This window comes from Colletotrichum aenigma (assembly GCF_013390185.1).
Source record: "Colletotrichum aenigma strain Cg56 chromosome Unknown KSG_Cg56_contig08, whole genome shotgun sequence".
In the NCBI taxonomy this organism is placed as follows: Eukaryota; Fungi; Ascomycota; class Sordariomycetes; order Glomerellales; family Glomerellaceae; genus Colletotrichum; species Colletotrichum aenigma.
This window is the reverse complement of record NW_023500914.1, coordinates 1083088-1098956: the sequence shown is the minus strand read 5'-3', so window position 1 is coordinate 1098956 and position 15869 is coordinate 1083088. Positions and strand designations below refer to the sequence as shown.

Sequence of the window (15869 nt, the reverse complement as noted above, 5' to 3'; positions counted from 1 at the left end):
GCGGCCCTTGTAGGGTAGGGGACTCTAGCGGGCTACTCTTAAACCTGGGGGTCTAAGACGCTGGGAATAAGCTTGGGCTGTATGTACTGCCGCTTATCGACGCTTATCAAATGGCCCAAATATTTTCAGCCATTTCTCGCACCTAAAGGGATAGGTATCCTTTGTAAAGGAAGGTTGCAGGTGACCCAGACAGGCCTTCGGGTGCCAACTTCCACCTTTTGCAGTGGTTTTTCACAAGACCGGCTGCTGAGAAACAGGCTGATAGAGCACTGGCGCAGCCAGCAACTCACCGGCCAAGCTGTAGCTATAGCGACGAACGACAGTTATGGCTTAGGACACTCATGGTTTACGACGCAGAAATCATGTCTAAGTCTTTCACGTTATGAATAACAAAAGGAGATCTATTGGTGTTATACCTTCCGAAAATACAAAAGCAACCCGTTATTCGGAAAACACAAGAATCACTAAGGGTTTACTTCAAGTGCCACTCGCCACAGTCTACCATCCCTTGTCCGGGCGTATTCATTTAGCCCATCTGTTTCCCAGTCTACCTGGCCGGCCGGTGTTGGTATACGGCCATCCGGAAAAGACACTTTAAATGTGCCGAGATGCCAAGCGCCATTCATATCCTGTTGAAGCAAAACGCGTCCGCGAGATTTCAAGTTAGGTGGTTCCGTTGCGGTTTGCATCGCTAGGGGAGGCTGGGATGAGCCTCTGAAGCTACCACTCGGGTCCATGGAGACGTCGCGTGTGGAGTATGGTGACTGCGAAGCAGGCAGGACGTAAAATGGTGCGGCTTGCTGCTGGTATGATACAAACTCCTGGGGCGGCCAACCCATCTGCGGCTGCATCCAATTTTGTGGCCCAGGGAATTGGCGGTACATGGGTTGCTGAAAACCCTGGGCCATATTCATTGGGGGAGGTCTAGTCGGGGGAACTACTGCTGGGGGAACAACCGCTGGGGGGAAGCCCATAGGAGCAGTTGGTGTGGCAGAAGGCTGCGGGGCCGCGGGTACAGAAGAAGGCGAACTCACCGGCGGAAACGCTGCGCGATGCGTTCGTTCGGTGGAAGATCGCTGAAGAGGAACGCCACCTCCAGGCCTTGGGACAGCCTGCGGAGTGTGAACGAACCGAGCTTGCCCCACCGACTTCGGTGTTGGCAACATGGCAGCAGGCGGCGAGGACGCCAATCGAGTCGCGGGCGGAATGGCCGTGGGCGCTGCCCTCGCCACGCTCTCCTCTGGCCACGGCGCTTTGCCGGGAGCGACACTTATTTCGGGCCGCCGATGGCTTTCGATGATTCTCCCCCACTTAGTACCGCCTGCTTTAATAATGTCGGTCTTCGACAAAGCCTTACCTCCGTCGTAGACGACCAGGCAATCTCCGTTGTTCTTTTCACCATGGGCTTCTGCGAAAAAGACGACGTTGAAAGCATTTTGGTGTTGTGCGTCATTCCATCGGTTTCTTCCCTTGATACCCGTAAAATCCCTCGCCTCTCCTGGTAGAAACTGCCCAATTCCTTTCCTGCGCAACGCAGCAATCTCGCTCTTGTAAGCCGCTGCGCTGAGACTCAGCCCTCGGCTCTGTCCTTCCTTGAAGCCGATGGACTCCACTGCCAACTGGTTCTTATACGTGATACCTCTCGCCAGCACCCATATCTTCCTATCAGGCTCCTCAAAGTCGTCTATCTCAATCCATAGGCCTGTATTTGGGTGCGGAAAATCTCTCCAGTCAGAAAATTTTGGATGCCTTTCCATCTGGTTTCCACCGATTGCATGTGTTTCGGCCCATTTATGCGGATTGAAGGCATCGTCACGCACAACTGTTCTGGTGGATTCCGGGGACCGCAGCCCCTTGGCCGATTGACCTTGATTACTGGATTGGAACAGTGGGGCCTTTGGAGGGATTGTCACCGGAGTTTTGCCTTTTCTATATTTCTCACCGTAGTGCACTTCTTCAGCTGCCTCTGTGCTCTGGATGACTCGCCCTGGCTCTTGCTGGTTTTCACGCGAGGTCTCCGACTGCCCTTGAGGCGCCTTATCCGTCTGGTCTTTCTGTGTTTGAGGGTTAGACTCTCCTTGAGTGGCAGGGTGTTTCGCTTGAATAACAGGCGTTGCTTCATATAAATCGGGTTCTTGCTGAGAGGGCTCTCGGTTTTCTTTATCGCTGTCCCCGGCTGCATCCGGTCCATTGCCTTGATCAGATTTATCTTGGTCCCTCTTCTGTGGCTCATGACGTTCTTGTCTCCCATGGTCCTGGTCGTCACGACCCGACTGCGGCTGTTGCCCATTGCCGTCCTGGCTTTCTTGCTTCAAGATGGGTGATGCCTGGCTAGTTTTCCGAGGCTCCGGACTTTCAGAAGACACATGGATCGGGTTGCTCTCAGTGCTGCCCTCTCGCCGGCCATCAGTCTGCGCCTCAGGGCTTGCAGATGACACTGGGATCGGGTTGCTCTCAGTGCTACCTTCTCGCCGGCCATCAGTCTGCGCCTCAGGGCTTGCAGATGACGCTGGGATCGGGTCGCTGCCTTCATGGGAACTGTCGGGCCTCTGGGATGACGCATGAATCGGACCCTCAGTGCTGTCGCCGGATTGAGATTCTCCAATCTGACCGACAACACTCGTTCTAGCAGAAGATGGCTTTTCTGTTGGAGAGGAGGGATCCTCATGCCCGCCGCCGGAAATTGCTTTAGGGCCGACGTCGGCATCGGTTGGATCGGGGCGACTGGCCTTCTCTGATGTCTCCTTTCCTTTGAAAGTAGGATGCTCGAATGACGCCTTGGCTTCTCCGACAGTCGGAGCTGCAGAAGACTTCTTATAGGGCGTAACGGACTTCAGTGCGCTGTTCAACATACCTGTCCAAGTGCTTGGCTTCCTCGTCGGGGTACTCTCTGCAGATTCCGCATTTGCTTCGTAACGGTCCATCCCACTCCTAGTTTCTGGAGTTTCTGGCTTTGAAGGATCAGCAGTTTGCTGCGGTGGAGTGCTGTGGCTCAGACTTTCGCGGCGGCTCTCAGCCTCGTCCTCGTTGCGTCTGATGAGGTATTGATCTAGGTCTGCTGTAGAGCCCCCATCATCAAGCCACTGCACACCAACAACTCGTATACCTTTGGTAGTTGCATCTTGCACAGTTTTGTTTGTCCTCGCTGCCTCTGGAGTGCAAATGACACAAAGCGCATCGTCAGGGAGTTTATTCTTGAAGCCCGTCCCCCCGAGTCGTTCAATCTCTTTCACGATGTCGTCTTGCGTGCGAGGTTTGAAAGTCCCGCACACCACGATGTTGCGGCAGCTCAAAGAGCCGTCATTTTCTGACATCGTGTCACCTTCCACTGATCAAAAGCGGTCGCAGCTGGTACAAGAATCTGTCGTCTTGCCCTTTTATGGAGCGAGTTCAACGCAAAGAATCCAGCAGTCGCGGTAATTACCATGACCTTTTTTTTGGGGGTTTCCCATTTCATGATATACTACTTGGATTTCACAAAAGACGAACAAGACACCGAAAACAAAACACGAAAACAAGAACCCAAAAGTTGCAAAGCGGTGATTGAAAACAGATATTCGGGATGCCCATTTCTTTCAGGGAACCCTCCGGATGTTTTCCACCCGAATCTTGCGCTTTGCCAGAGTTGGGTGATGTGTCCCTGTCTGGATGACATTTCCCTTTTCCACATCTTGATCCAGATTTACGTTCTTTGTGGCTCGCTTGAAAGCAGTTGTCTGCTCTCCAGTCTCAGGATATTCGGACTGGAAGACCCGCGTTTCTATTCCAGCCTGGTGAACGAACTTATGGACATCGTTGACAAATTCTGCCTTCCCGCTGACTGACCCTCTTAGTATATTAAAGCTCTTTAGCGACGCGTGTGACATACTGAGAACAGCCGATGAACCGGATCCATAGGAGTCCAGTACGAGGATTTCACGCAGAAGTTTGTACTGATGCTCTCTGGTCCCGTGTGACCGCATCCACTTGACGTGATCTGGTATCCTCAGCGTATCCTCGGCCCCATCGATCGGCTTCGGATAAAGGATGTAAACGTGCAAGAGCGCCTGCAAGTTATGTAAGTCTGAGAGTCTGAAGAAATGTGTGACTTACGTGGCCGTCATCGAGGGACATCAGCTGGGACAACTCGCTCGTGGCCAACCGGTCTTGCGCTTGCAGTTCCAAGACCCAGAAAAGGTTGACTTTTCTCGTCATGTCACCATAGAGTCTTTCAGCTGATCGGCTGAAATCTTTCTGGTCTTTCATCTTTCTCCTCTCGTCACGGTTGTGGAACGCACGCTGGGCGAGAAACATGGCGTGCGGAAAGGTCCCAAAGATGCCGCAGCCCTCCGCAACCAGGGTGACGGTCTTGAAATTTTCAAGATGGATATCCTGCCCATATGGCCCATCTAGAAAGACCTTCTGCGATGTTGCCACCAGGTCACTACCGTAATCCGTTCCGAAGACTGCGTAAGCTCCCTTGAGTGGCTGCGCAAGCCGAGCCGCCTCACTCTTCCACCCCTTTGAAGACGACGGAGGATGTTGCGTCCGCGGTTCTTTTGATGGGGAAGTATCATTCTGCGTATCCCCTTTGATGAATCTGTCGTGTTCCGGAAGCTGAAGCTGAGTAGGAAAAGAACGGCCCACAGGTTTCCACGAATACAAGATGACTGGTAATCCGAACAGTCTGTAGAACCGCCCATTTTGCAAACAAAGATAAAAATACGCACCCGGGTACATAGGTATTTTCTCAGAAAGTTGAACGCGTATGGCCGCCGCGCTCTGAAACTCAGCAATCGACTCGACGCGACCATTTCGCCTTGAGAAGGCTGGTTTCACGCGAAAAAAAAACATGACGGCCCAGACCAAAGCATATCCGGAAATCCAGAGTATTTTGTAGAAGTTCACCGACGAAGATAGGGTATGGAGTAAGAGAGACACAAACACACCGAGAGCTGTTCCGGAGTGAATAGTAATGTAGAGCGAGTAGAAACGTTGTCGTAACGAAAAGAAAGAAAACGCGGCATAGGAAATCGTGTTGATTACGAGAAACGCTGCCACCTTCATCTTGGTCAATTATCTCCTACGTGGAAAGATTTTAGGGGAGTTTCTTACGAGTAATCCAGATATCTCTAGCACCCTCCACTGGTCAGGCCATACGAGCCCGGCGTGTAGTGCTCCTTGGCTCCCCGCGACGAAGGCAACCCAGTGGTGAGCCAGGTAGTAAGATTTGAAAGAGACTCCAGCCGCCTGGGCTAGCATGTTTGTACGACCAGGAACAAGTATCAAGCACAGCCCCAAGGCTCCAGCGGTCGCGGCCCTTTTTTGACGATCGTCATTGTCTGCAACGTTGATAAGCACAAGACAAATATTCCCTGCCAGGAATGACAAGAGCCCAAGAGCCAGGAGGAAAGGTTCGTGGTAATGCTTTGTTGTCTTTCGAAGTAAACGGAGCAGACGAGAAACGTATCGACGTAAGATGACTGCGGCTATCATTGACGTCAAGGCAACGCTATACCATTGACCTCCATCAAGTCCGGCCATGTTGGATGGAAAGATTCAACTGTGACCTGTGAGACATGCACTACTGCTTCTGGGGGGTTGATGAGGCCTTTATACGAACTGTGAATTACAACAATAAACTGACGAGCGCGGCTAATGAAACAGCATGCAAATAAGCTTCTATATTTAGACACGGATCAAATCACTTTTTTGAGTGTTACGTATCAATGAAGAGTTATAAAAGCTCAAATGCTTTCACCGTTTCGAGGAAGGAATCCTCTACATCACATCAAAATCCCAGTTCCAAGCATTTCAATCCAAATACTATACTCAAGCTACTGCTCAACATGTCGTCCCCGACCCGCGCATGCAACATCCGCATGACAGGCCTCTTTAAGAAAGGCAATACCCTTCATCGCATGTTCGGCCCGAAGGTAGCCGTCCTGGTTGAGGTCGACCACAATATTTACAGCTACGTTTCCCACCCAGATTGGGCACCTGTTCATCAGTTTCTAAGGACTATGGGAATCCGCCAGGAGAACCTCAAAGGACCTGACCAGTTCGATACCGTAGCCGATCGCAACGGGACGCGCAACTCCGTTTCGTTTGGAGGCTCTAATGAAAGCCAAGTGTCACCCTCTTCTTTGTTGACCACACCGATGCGGCAGTCTGTTGACGGCGGCCGAACTGAGGATCATCCGATTGACGAGCTGGTATCGTCGCTGACCAGGAACCCAATTTCTTCGCAGCTTGCTACTTCGTATCCACCAACGACTGAGAGTAGTCGTTACATTACACCGGATGTTCTACACGGGAAAGAACAGGGAGGCAGAGATGTCGCTGGCGATGTCGGGTCTAGGACAGCTGTCGATTGGCCTGGCTCGACTAACATGGAAGAGCAACAGGCAACCAGAAGACCTCAATTTCGCGGTGAACAAGGAGCTAGAAAGCGAAAGAGAACTTGCACAGGAGAAGAACGACGAAAAAGAATGGTCACAAGGTCTCAGGATGTTCGTCAGCAATTTTGAGGCATCTCAAAGTGTTGAAGCTTTGAATATCTCTTGGGTCTGTTTTAGCTAAGGTTTCTATGTTCTGTCCTTACCTCACACGCATCTCCTCCAGTTTGTTTAACATATTATCAATCGCTTGGCAAAGTAGTTTACTGCCCTCAAACGAGACTGTTTCCGTAGATTCTGAACAATTTAAAGATTGACTCTCTTGCGCTTTTACAATCTCCGCGGCCTCACTTCTCCGAAGCAGGCCAGTTGTACGTTGTTCCAGTCTAATGTGAGATCTAGCTGAAGGAATATCTCTCGTTCCGGATCCAATTTCATTCTTGTTAATAAGCGGACGCAACTGAAAACTCTCGTCATCTGAGTTGTTGATGGGCACAGAGCTCCAGGACTCAGAGCAGCTAATGTCCTCGGAGTGACGTTGAAATGGCAAGTCACCTTCTTTCAACTCGATATAGTTAACTTGTGGGGGGCGATGTACGACTTGAATACCCTGAAGACTTGCGTGTTCGAGAAGACCGTTAATCTTTGCTTGTATCAGTGCCGGATTAGGATGGTCGAAGTTAATTTGTTTGGTGAAGGATCCGCCAGACCGAACGCGATCCCATGCGGAGATGTCGCACAGTTCTTCTTCACACCATCGTCCCTCGTCTCCATAATGCAGCCTGGTTCCGTTGCTTCGCAAATGCATAGCAATCCGTTGAAGATGAGCTCCTGGCGGTATCGAGCAGAATGCCATCAACTGCACGGACGTTGACCTAGCGTTTTCACGTACTTCTACATAAAACAGCGCAGCAAATGCCATGTTTGCTTGCGAAGTTTCCTCGAGCGGGGACGAGTCTGAGTCGTGCTCTATTCTGATGACGGGATTTGATGGCCATAACTTGGTAATTTCCGCTTCTATCACCTCTTGCCGAGAAGCCTTCAGCTTCTGCGGATCTTCATAACTACTAACGATTGACTTTCCGCGCAAGAGAACCAGATGGCTTTGGCATCCCAACAAGTTTGGGACTTGACGGCTCAGCTTTTTGAGTACTCGCTTCTTTCGTGTACAGTTTTGAAGGCATTGAGACAAAGACTGGCGATGGTGGAAATGGTCCACAGCGACAGAAACAACTGACTGAGTGAGAAAAGAGACTAGATCTGCGGTTGTATGCACAACATACCTTTGTCAGACGCTATAATAATGTCGAAGTGCTCTTCAAGTGGGCCTAGTAAAGCGCGCCGCAAACGAAAAAGGAAGCCGACCGTCGCTCGGGGAGTCCTTCCATGCAATATCAACGCTCGCACAGCGACGCTCCGCGGCTTGATGAGAATATCGCCCTTTTGGCAAACGAGACAAGCGGAATGCTGTATAACGTTGCTTTGATGCCCAAGAAGATCGACACATGAATCACATAACTTATGTTGGCATGTAGCGATATGAGTTGGAACCCGTAGATGGCACATCCCACAAGCTTTGGAGGGCGACAACAGGTCGTTATGCTTTCTGAGAAGATTTAAGTGATCATGTAAAAGAACCTGAGGATTGCCGGCAGCCTTTTCGACAGAATTGCAAAAGTATTGCTTCACCACGGCAGCCAGATCCGGCTGTCGAACTTCACGCGCAAGGTGGTGAAGGATTGGCTCATAGGCCTCCTCAAAGACGAATTCGGCTTGGAAGACTAAATTATTTTTAGCTTAATGCTTGGGACATTGGAACCAGGACGTACTATGATGTGAGGACCGGTGACTATCAACTGCTAAGGAAGAGGCTAAAAGACTTTGCCAATCAAAATCAGGAAACTCTTCTTGCGTGCGCATCAATCCGCGCATATATGGCACGAAAAGTGACGGGACGAGCTGCTGTGACTCTGATTGCAGCGACCCTACAACATTTAACGGCTGATCGCCCCCGATTTGATACGCAGCTTGAAGAACGAGTTCGTGAAAGGTCTCGGGAGAAAAAGCTAAGTAGCTCTGCTGTCTACGTCGATATACCTCTTCCGAGTATATCACTAAATGGTAGTATAAGTCCTCCCCCTGCGCCGCGACGATGGTGATGCTTTGGAATTTTGTGGTCCAAGTGCTTTTGGCGCGTATGTAAGTCGGTGGCATGTCAGTCGAAGAAAGCCTCATTAGCTCCAAATAATGCAAGGTGACTTCTCTGATGAACGCGTCCTCAGTGATGTTCCCGTCATCGGTGACTACGAGAAGGTAAGGCGGTGAGATCATGCCCAGCGTATTCCATTCGTGTAACAGAGACGCTAGGACTTCGGCTGATTTTGATAATCCGCCTAGATCGTCGATGAATAGAGCTACCAAGTGACTTAAAGGACAGAATACTTGAGCGTATAGTTGTTTTACAACTGTAGGCGAAGGCGTAATCCTGTCCAAGAAATGTTTTGTGTACTGTGACGAGACTGGCCCAGCTTTGACTCTTGTTCGGATCGTTGGAAACAGAGGACATTCGATTACGAAGCTTTCGTCGTCCAGTTTTCTCAGGTTAACGTCTTCGGCATCTGACTTCGGGCAAGTCAAGAAAGTAAGCACCTTGGACGCACACATTGTCCTAAAGACTGATCGATCTTCAACGATAAAGGCCCCTGGAAGACCCGGGGCATTTGTCCGAAGCTGCAGCCAAGCCATCGTAAAGTTCATGTGACATGCTGAAAAATATGGACGGAATTTCGACCGCTCTGATGATATGGTGTATATACGGCCGAGGTCCTGTTCTGAGTAAAACATGATCTAGTCTCCGGTATGCTATTTACATAATCAGCGATTAACAACTCCATGATTCAGTTTGTTGATAACAGTTACACTAATGCATTGTTCGAAAACAATAGATCTTTTATAAGCGGACTGAAGTTATTTGCGTCTAGCCAAATGACGGTGACTTGATAAGGGTGTCAAGCTCTCACATCTTCTGCGAACGAAGCGAAGAGAAGGAAGAGGCACATCAACCGCCTTCCACTGTGAGTCAACTACGCCACTAATTGTTCCTATAATAGCTCTGCACACCATGCACCGTTTCCAATGCGAAAGTGAGGCTCTCAGGTCCTGTAGGCACTTCAATAGGTATGCTGGGCACTCTTGGGGCAAGTCTAAATACAAGACGTCGCGCTGAAAAGAAGGTAATGGGAGGATTTCATGCGGTACGTAAGCAGCGCGGCACTTTGAATAGCCAGGTTCGTCGTCATTCACGATGCCTAAGACACCACCCTAGCACGGAATCCCATGCCTTGTCCTGTGATGAGCAATGGCATCGACATTATTCAGAGATCTGAGCAACTCGTTTCATTGTATACAACATGAGATGGCGACCAGATAGAAGTTGGACGGCACATTCAAAGCTGAGGAGCTAGCTCAACCGGTGATCATCGGGAAGGGCAAAATGTCCTGCTGTTGTAAAGGAAACAAGACGAGTACTGTTGGCAGTGCTCGCCACTCTGGCAGTCCTGTCATCAGATGGCAGCGGTCCTCCAGCAGCCCCTCTAGCGCTTAAGCCCACAGGGCAGGTTTAGTATCATACACATCACGTTCCTTCCAAATTTGTTGTTGTTTGTTGTTTGGTATTTAACGCCGTGGCGGCAAGGGCGCAGACGCCCTTGCGGCAGACCTCCCGAAGGGTATATGGCGTGGAGGGCCGCAGATTCTAGCTGTATACTCTAAGCACATGCCGCTTCTTAGCGTCCTCCAAGTCTTGCCCGTAGGCTACTATGTGTTCTATCCTTCCCTAGTTCCCACTGGTGCCCTAGTTCCGTTGTAATAACCTTATTACCTAGTAGTGGTAGTTTGTTGCTTAGAGAGTAGGCTACAGCCTATCTCTCAGTACCGCGGGCAGATCTTCTGGAAGAAGTCTGTCACGCTGATGAAAGCCTGGAAGCCTTCTGAGTCGATGATTAGCCCCTTAAAGTAACGCTCTAGAGAACCCATAGGTCCTAGAGGCTCCCGTCGACTATAAGGGTGAAGGGTGGGCCACCGTTGCCTCCTCACTAGCGTCTTTCGGCAGTAGACCAGGTGGTCCACCTCCTTAGCTTCTCCGCAGGAGCAGGTGAGTAGTGCTTCTGTGTGGTTAAAGCGTTGATGATACTGTTCAAAGTCCCCGTGGCCTGATCGAGCTGCTAGGAGATGATGAAGGATAGCTCTTGGTAGGGCTAATTCAGGAGGGCAGCCAAGGGTGGCCTTAAGCCCTAGCTGGGTATACCGGGGGGTTGCCTCTCGCTTCCACCATTTCCTATGCTGGCGTTGTTTACGTTCTTTAGCAAGCCGCCTAATCCCTGATAGGGTCGGCAGTAGGCCCCTAGGGACTGGCAGGGTTGTGCCCTCCTTAGCTAGGTTATCTGCTTCCTCGTTTCCTCTGATACCTTGGTGCCCTGGAGACCAATGGGTTTGTATGTTGTGTATCCTGGCTGCTGCCTGAATCTCTAAGAAGGCAGCTTGTGAGGAGTCCGGGATGTTGCCGCGTATCCCCTGGATGACGCTGGTGTTATCAATACAGATGTGTATAGGCTGGCCTTGGGAGGTAAGGAGGGCCCTTTGGAGCCCTGCCCTCGCCCCCTCTGCCTCGCCATCGAATACTTCTGCAATGCTGAGACGGCCACACCCTTGGGCTATCCGTTTATTGCCGCGGTAGATGACAAAGCCGAACCCTGTAGCCCCATCAGGGGCTTTAGAGCCGTCTGAGTAGATAATTGTGTGGTTATCTGGCACAGTCTTAACATAGTCCTGAAACGCTTTAGCTGCCTTCTCCTTGCTCTGGCTAGCTGTAGGGTCTTGTGATCCCGAGAGATGCTGTGGCTGTAGGAGCAACGGCCTTGAGCATTTCGGTAGGAGGGCTGCTGTTCTTTGTAACCTTGTTTGCTGCCGTCCTAGCTGTGAAAGCCTAGGGACTAAGGGGTGCTGTTGGTCAACCTTCTGTAGGCGCGTGGCAAAGCATAAGCGTGCTGCCTCAAGAGCTACTTTTGCTGTAGGCAGGCCAGCATCTCGGAGAAGGCTGCTGGTTGGGGTGGTCCTCCAGACAGGCAGGATAGCCCTTGCTGCTGCTGTGATAACCTTTCCAACACTCTTAACCAGGCCCTTCTGTCCTGTACTGATAGTAGCTACCTGGTTGGTAGCACTGCTGCTAGCGGTAGTAGTGCCACTGTTCCTGGCTGGTCTACTTAAACCTGCATACCAGGTCTCAGCTCCATACAGGGCTGTTGGGAGGACACAGGCAATAACAGCTTGGCGGGCAGCAGCAGCTGGGAGCCCCCCTTTGGTGTTTAACAGGTGCTGTAGGAACTGGGCTGCCTTCCTTGCTGCTGCTACCTTTATATCGACGTGGTGCCGGAAGGTAAGTCTTTTGTCGAACCAGACCCCTAGCCAACGTATAGGCTTAGTTGAGGCCTTAATAGTTAGGTCTCTTGCTTGTATGTCTGGTAGATCTCTTGTCTGGTTATGTTTCCTGCTAAAGTGGATTGCTTCACACTTAGCTGGGTCGAACGCAACCTTATTATCAGTGCCCCAGTTGAGGATCCGAGTTATCTCCTGGCCAAGGGCTGCGGTGTTTCCCTCCAGGGAAGGGCTAGTAGCCAGCAGGCCTATATCATCCGCATAGCCAAACCGTAGCTTCTGATCGTCAGCTAGGATGTCTGCTATATACAGCAGAAAGAGTATAGGGGATAGCGGGGAGCCTTGTGGCAGCCCACAGGATAGGGGAAAGTCCTCTGTAGTAGTGTCCTCGAGCCTAACTCGAGCTGTGCGACTCAACGTGAAGGTGAAGATCAGCCTAATCAGACTACTAGGCCAGCCCTGCTGTCGTAGCCTAAGGATAAGTCTACCTGTCCATCTACTATAAGAGGCGGGGCCCTTACAGCTAGACCAGACTTACGCCAGCTTAGTATCTGATATAGGTTCTGGTTAGACCTAGCCTCCTTAATCTTAGTAGCCCAGTAGGCACGTTTTGCCTTCCTAACTGTGGTCAGAAAGGCCTTCTGCTCCTCAAGGATAGGCGGCGGTAAGACAAGCCCAGGTTCCTGGGCTTGTCGTTGTCTAGCCTTAATAGCTGCATGGTGGGCCTCTGAACACACCTCTGTCCACCAGGGGGCTCCCCTGCCCTGGTTAGTCCGTCTCTTTCCTACAGCCTGAGTAGCTGTAGAGAGGAGGCTGACTAGTTGGGTAGCTAGGGTATCTATTTCTGCTGGAGTAGGTGTATCCCCTAAGGTGGGTAGGGCTGGGATCCCCATCTTTACCAAATCAGCAAGTCGAAGGAGGGCTGAGTCTGGGACTGAGAGGTGACCAGTCTGGCGTCTCTGCTCCTGGATCTTGCCTAGTAGGATAATAGTTGTAATAGCCTGGTGGTCAGCCCCCGGATGTAGGTGTGGGCTGATATAGGCCTCTGCGAAGGGGATATTTGAGAAGGTAAGGTCGAGTGTATGCCCGTGAGTATGGGTAGAGGCCCCAACTTCCCCAATAAACTCAAGATTACCCCCTTCAGCCCATTCTGCGATATCATCCCCTTGATTCCGGCTTAGAGAGCCAGGTTCCCAAGAAGAGTGGCGGGCATTAAGATCCCCAGCAATAAGGGCTTTTTCTGGCGGTCGATAGTTTAGGAGGATGTTTGTTGTTGTATGGTTTGCAGGTTCACCTGGTGGCCTGTAGATGTTCATAATAGTAATATCGCCAGCCTTGATCCATAGGATGTCCCTTGATTGGGTTGGTCTTTGTTGCTGTATTTGTAGCCTTAGACTCTTCCGTATATAGGTCATAACCCTAGGCCTTGTGTCTCTGCTGTTCCAGAAGTCAACTGGCACATAAGAGTTATAGCCTGGGTGTGTGTTGATTTGCAGCTTATCTCTATAGCCTATCCAGGGCTCCTGGATTAGTACTATATCGATCTGATCTGCCCAGCAGAGCTCTAGGAAAGCTGTATGAGCTGGGCTTATCTTCCCCACGTTACACTGGGCGACCCGTAGTACCTGTGGGGTAGCCGTTCTGAGCCTACTGCTCTGAGTCGAGGTCGAGGTGGGTGTAGGCATTAACAACGTTATAGTCAGGCTTCTGAGCTACCCGCTGGGCCCTGCTGCTTGAGGCAGCTGGGATATGCTGGGTGGGTAGTGGTGGTAGGATAGGGTTGTTATCAGAGACTTCTGCTTCAGCCTCATTCTCATCCTCATCCATACTGCTAGAGCTTGCTGTATCGCTAACGTCCGCTACAATAATTGAGTCCTGGGTAGGGGTAGGGGCGCGTGGTCGCTTCGAGCCAGGCTGAGGGCTTGTCAGGCTGCTGCTAGGCTGCTGGTTGCAGGTGGCTTGGCTACCTGCCTGGCTGCTCTGATAGAGGGCCTCGTAGGCCTTCTGTCCAGCCTTTCGGATCTGGGAGAGTTCCTTCCGACCTGGAAGGGTAGGGGAGCCGTTCACCACCAGGGGCCTTGCTGGGCAGTCCTTGTGGTTAGCTTGGAAGGGGCCGGCGCAGTTAGCGCACTTCGGTCTAGCTGTGCAGGGCCAGGTCTCATGGGAGCCTGAGGGCCTGCTGCAGTTGCCACAGAGCGGCTGTCGGTTACAGTATCGGTTCGAATGGTATCCCTGGCAGCCAGGGTCATGTCTGATGAGGGTCTTTTTCTTCCGAATAAGCTGAGACCGGCTGCTTTGGTTAAAAAGTCTAAAGGGCGGCACCTCCATAGAGAAGGAGATAATCCAGGAGACCTCGTTTGTAATAGGGTTTACACCTAGGCGGGACTGTTGGGCCCGGGTGGGCTTAAGCCCTGTTTGGGCGAGGACCTCGTCTTCAACCAGAGCAGCTGGGTCAAGGGCATCGCCTTCAAGAGTCCACATCTTAGCAGGGCAGCGTGGGACGACATAAGTAAACCACTTAGTAGGGGACTCAACCTTATAAGCTCCCAGACTATCAGCGAGTTTCTGCTTGTTTGTGAGGAGGGCTTGCTGGACCTGCTTATTCAGAGGTCCCAGCGAGTAGCCAGTTGTAATGTGGTAGATATGTGGGATATCTGCCAGCTGGAGGCTAAGGGCCTGGCAGACTTTCCGACGAAGGGCAAAAGGGGCGTGCTTCCTAGCAGCCGTTAAACCCTCCTCAGGGATGCGGGCAAAGACCCGGAGGTCCTCCTGTGGCTGGGTTAGAGTCTGAGTCTGGGCCTGGGGCTGGATTGGGTTCCGGGTGCGGGCTGGGGCCGGGGCTGGGGCTGCAGCTGCAGTTGCAGCTGAGGCCGCCACGTCAGCCCAGTTCCGGCTTGGGTTCGGGGCTGCAGACTCATTCCACATAATCCTCTTCAAGGCTTGGATCACATAGGTTGTAGCCTCCTTCGCGATCTGCTTCCTAGGTCCCTCAAAGCAAGAGACCACGTTATCCACAGACTGGGCGATAGCCATAAAGACATCCTTTCGGGCTTCATAGTGCTTAGCCTCTTCGTTAAGGGCTGTAAGGATAGCTCCAGCAGCTATCCCATTCACGGTTGAGGGCCCCTTAGCCGTTAAGGGGGTTGTCGTAGAGGCGTCAGGCTGGCTTCCCGCGAGGCTGGGCTGGGATAGCTGGGCCTCGGTACCGCGGCGGCGTTTAGCCCTTGAGGTTGGGGACGGCTCCAGAGGGGCTCTGGAGCCTCGATCAGGGCCGGCCGAGGAGGCCGGCAAAGGTCCAGAGCCCGCCGGAGGCTGCGAGGCCATCGCGGGAGGGCGCTGGAGGCGAGAGGTGAAGGGTTTTCAGCTGTTAAGGAATTTTGGTAGTCTCCCACGTATTACACTAACAGTGGATGCCAAGAAAAATTAGGCGAGAGGGAAGTCCGTTCCTTCCAAAAGTACAGTGTACTGTATAGATCTGTGCCAACGTGAATCAAACGGAGCAATTTGCCGAGGCCTGCTGACTCAACAGACGCCCACTGCCACTGCGTTACGTAGTCATCTGTGCATAAGCTTGTTTTGCAGCTGGGATACTATCACGAGACCATGCACGGGACCGCCAGGGTGGTTGCGAGGGTATCGCGAGTCATGGCGAGCCCCTTTTCTTGTAGTGATGCGCTGCTCACAGCAGCGCGATCTGTTTTTCCTATTTATCTCGCTACGTCATGCATCTAGTTGAATTGTCCACAGGACCTGGAACCCTCACAGATGCTGTCGCATGAACCTGTATCGAACGCAGGTCGATTACCAAATACACCGTACCAGGGCTTGCGACAGTCTGCGAAGGACAGTGTCCACTCAGTTGAGAAACGGCGGCAGGGGCACGAGGCAAGCCATCGATCCTCTGTAGCGTTTTGGTACTATATTAGCCGCAGCAGTGCTTGAATGTTCACAAGCGGGGAATGCCTGGATAAGGTCCGTTATGCTAGAAAAGAGAATTGAGATAGAGGAAGCAGTTTTCTCACTCAAGTCTAGAATTAAGGTGCATCTGGGATGTACCCG

General features: G+C 51.6%; 1 protein-coding gene across 1 annotated transcript; it reads right to left on the bottom strand.

The window, feature by feature from the left end:
- Positions 1-13457: 13457 nt before the first annotated feature.
- CGCA056_v011832 (uncharacterized protein) lies at positions 13458-15134 on the bottom strand (the record flags this gene model as incomplete). The annotated part of the gene is made up of 1 exon (XM_037327076.1): positions 13458-15134. The coding sequence occupies one exon, from the start codon at positions 15132-15134 to the stop codon at positions 13458-13460; it is 1677 nt and encodes a 558-aa protein (XP_037173961.1).
- Positions 15135-15869: the final 735 nt, after the last annotated feature.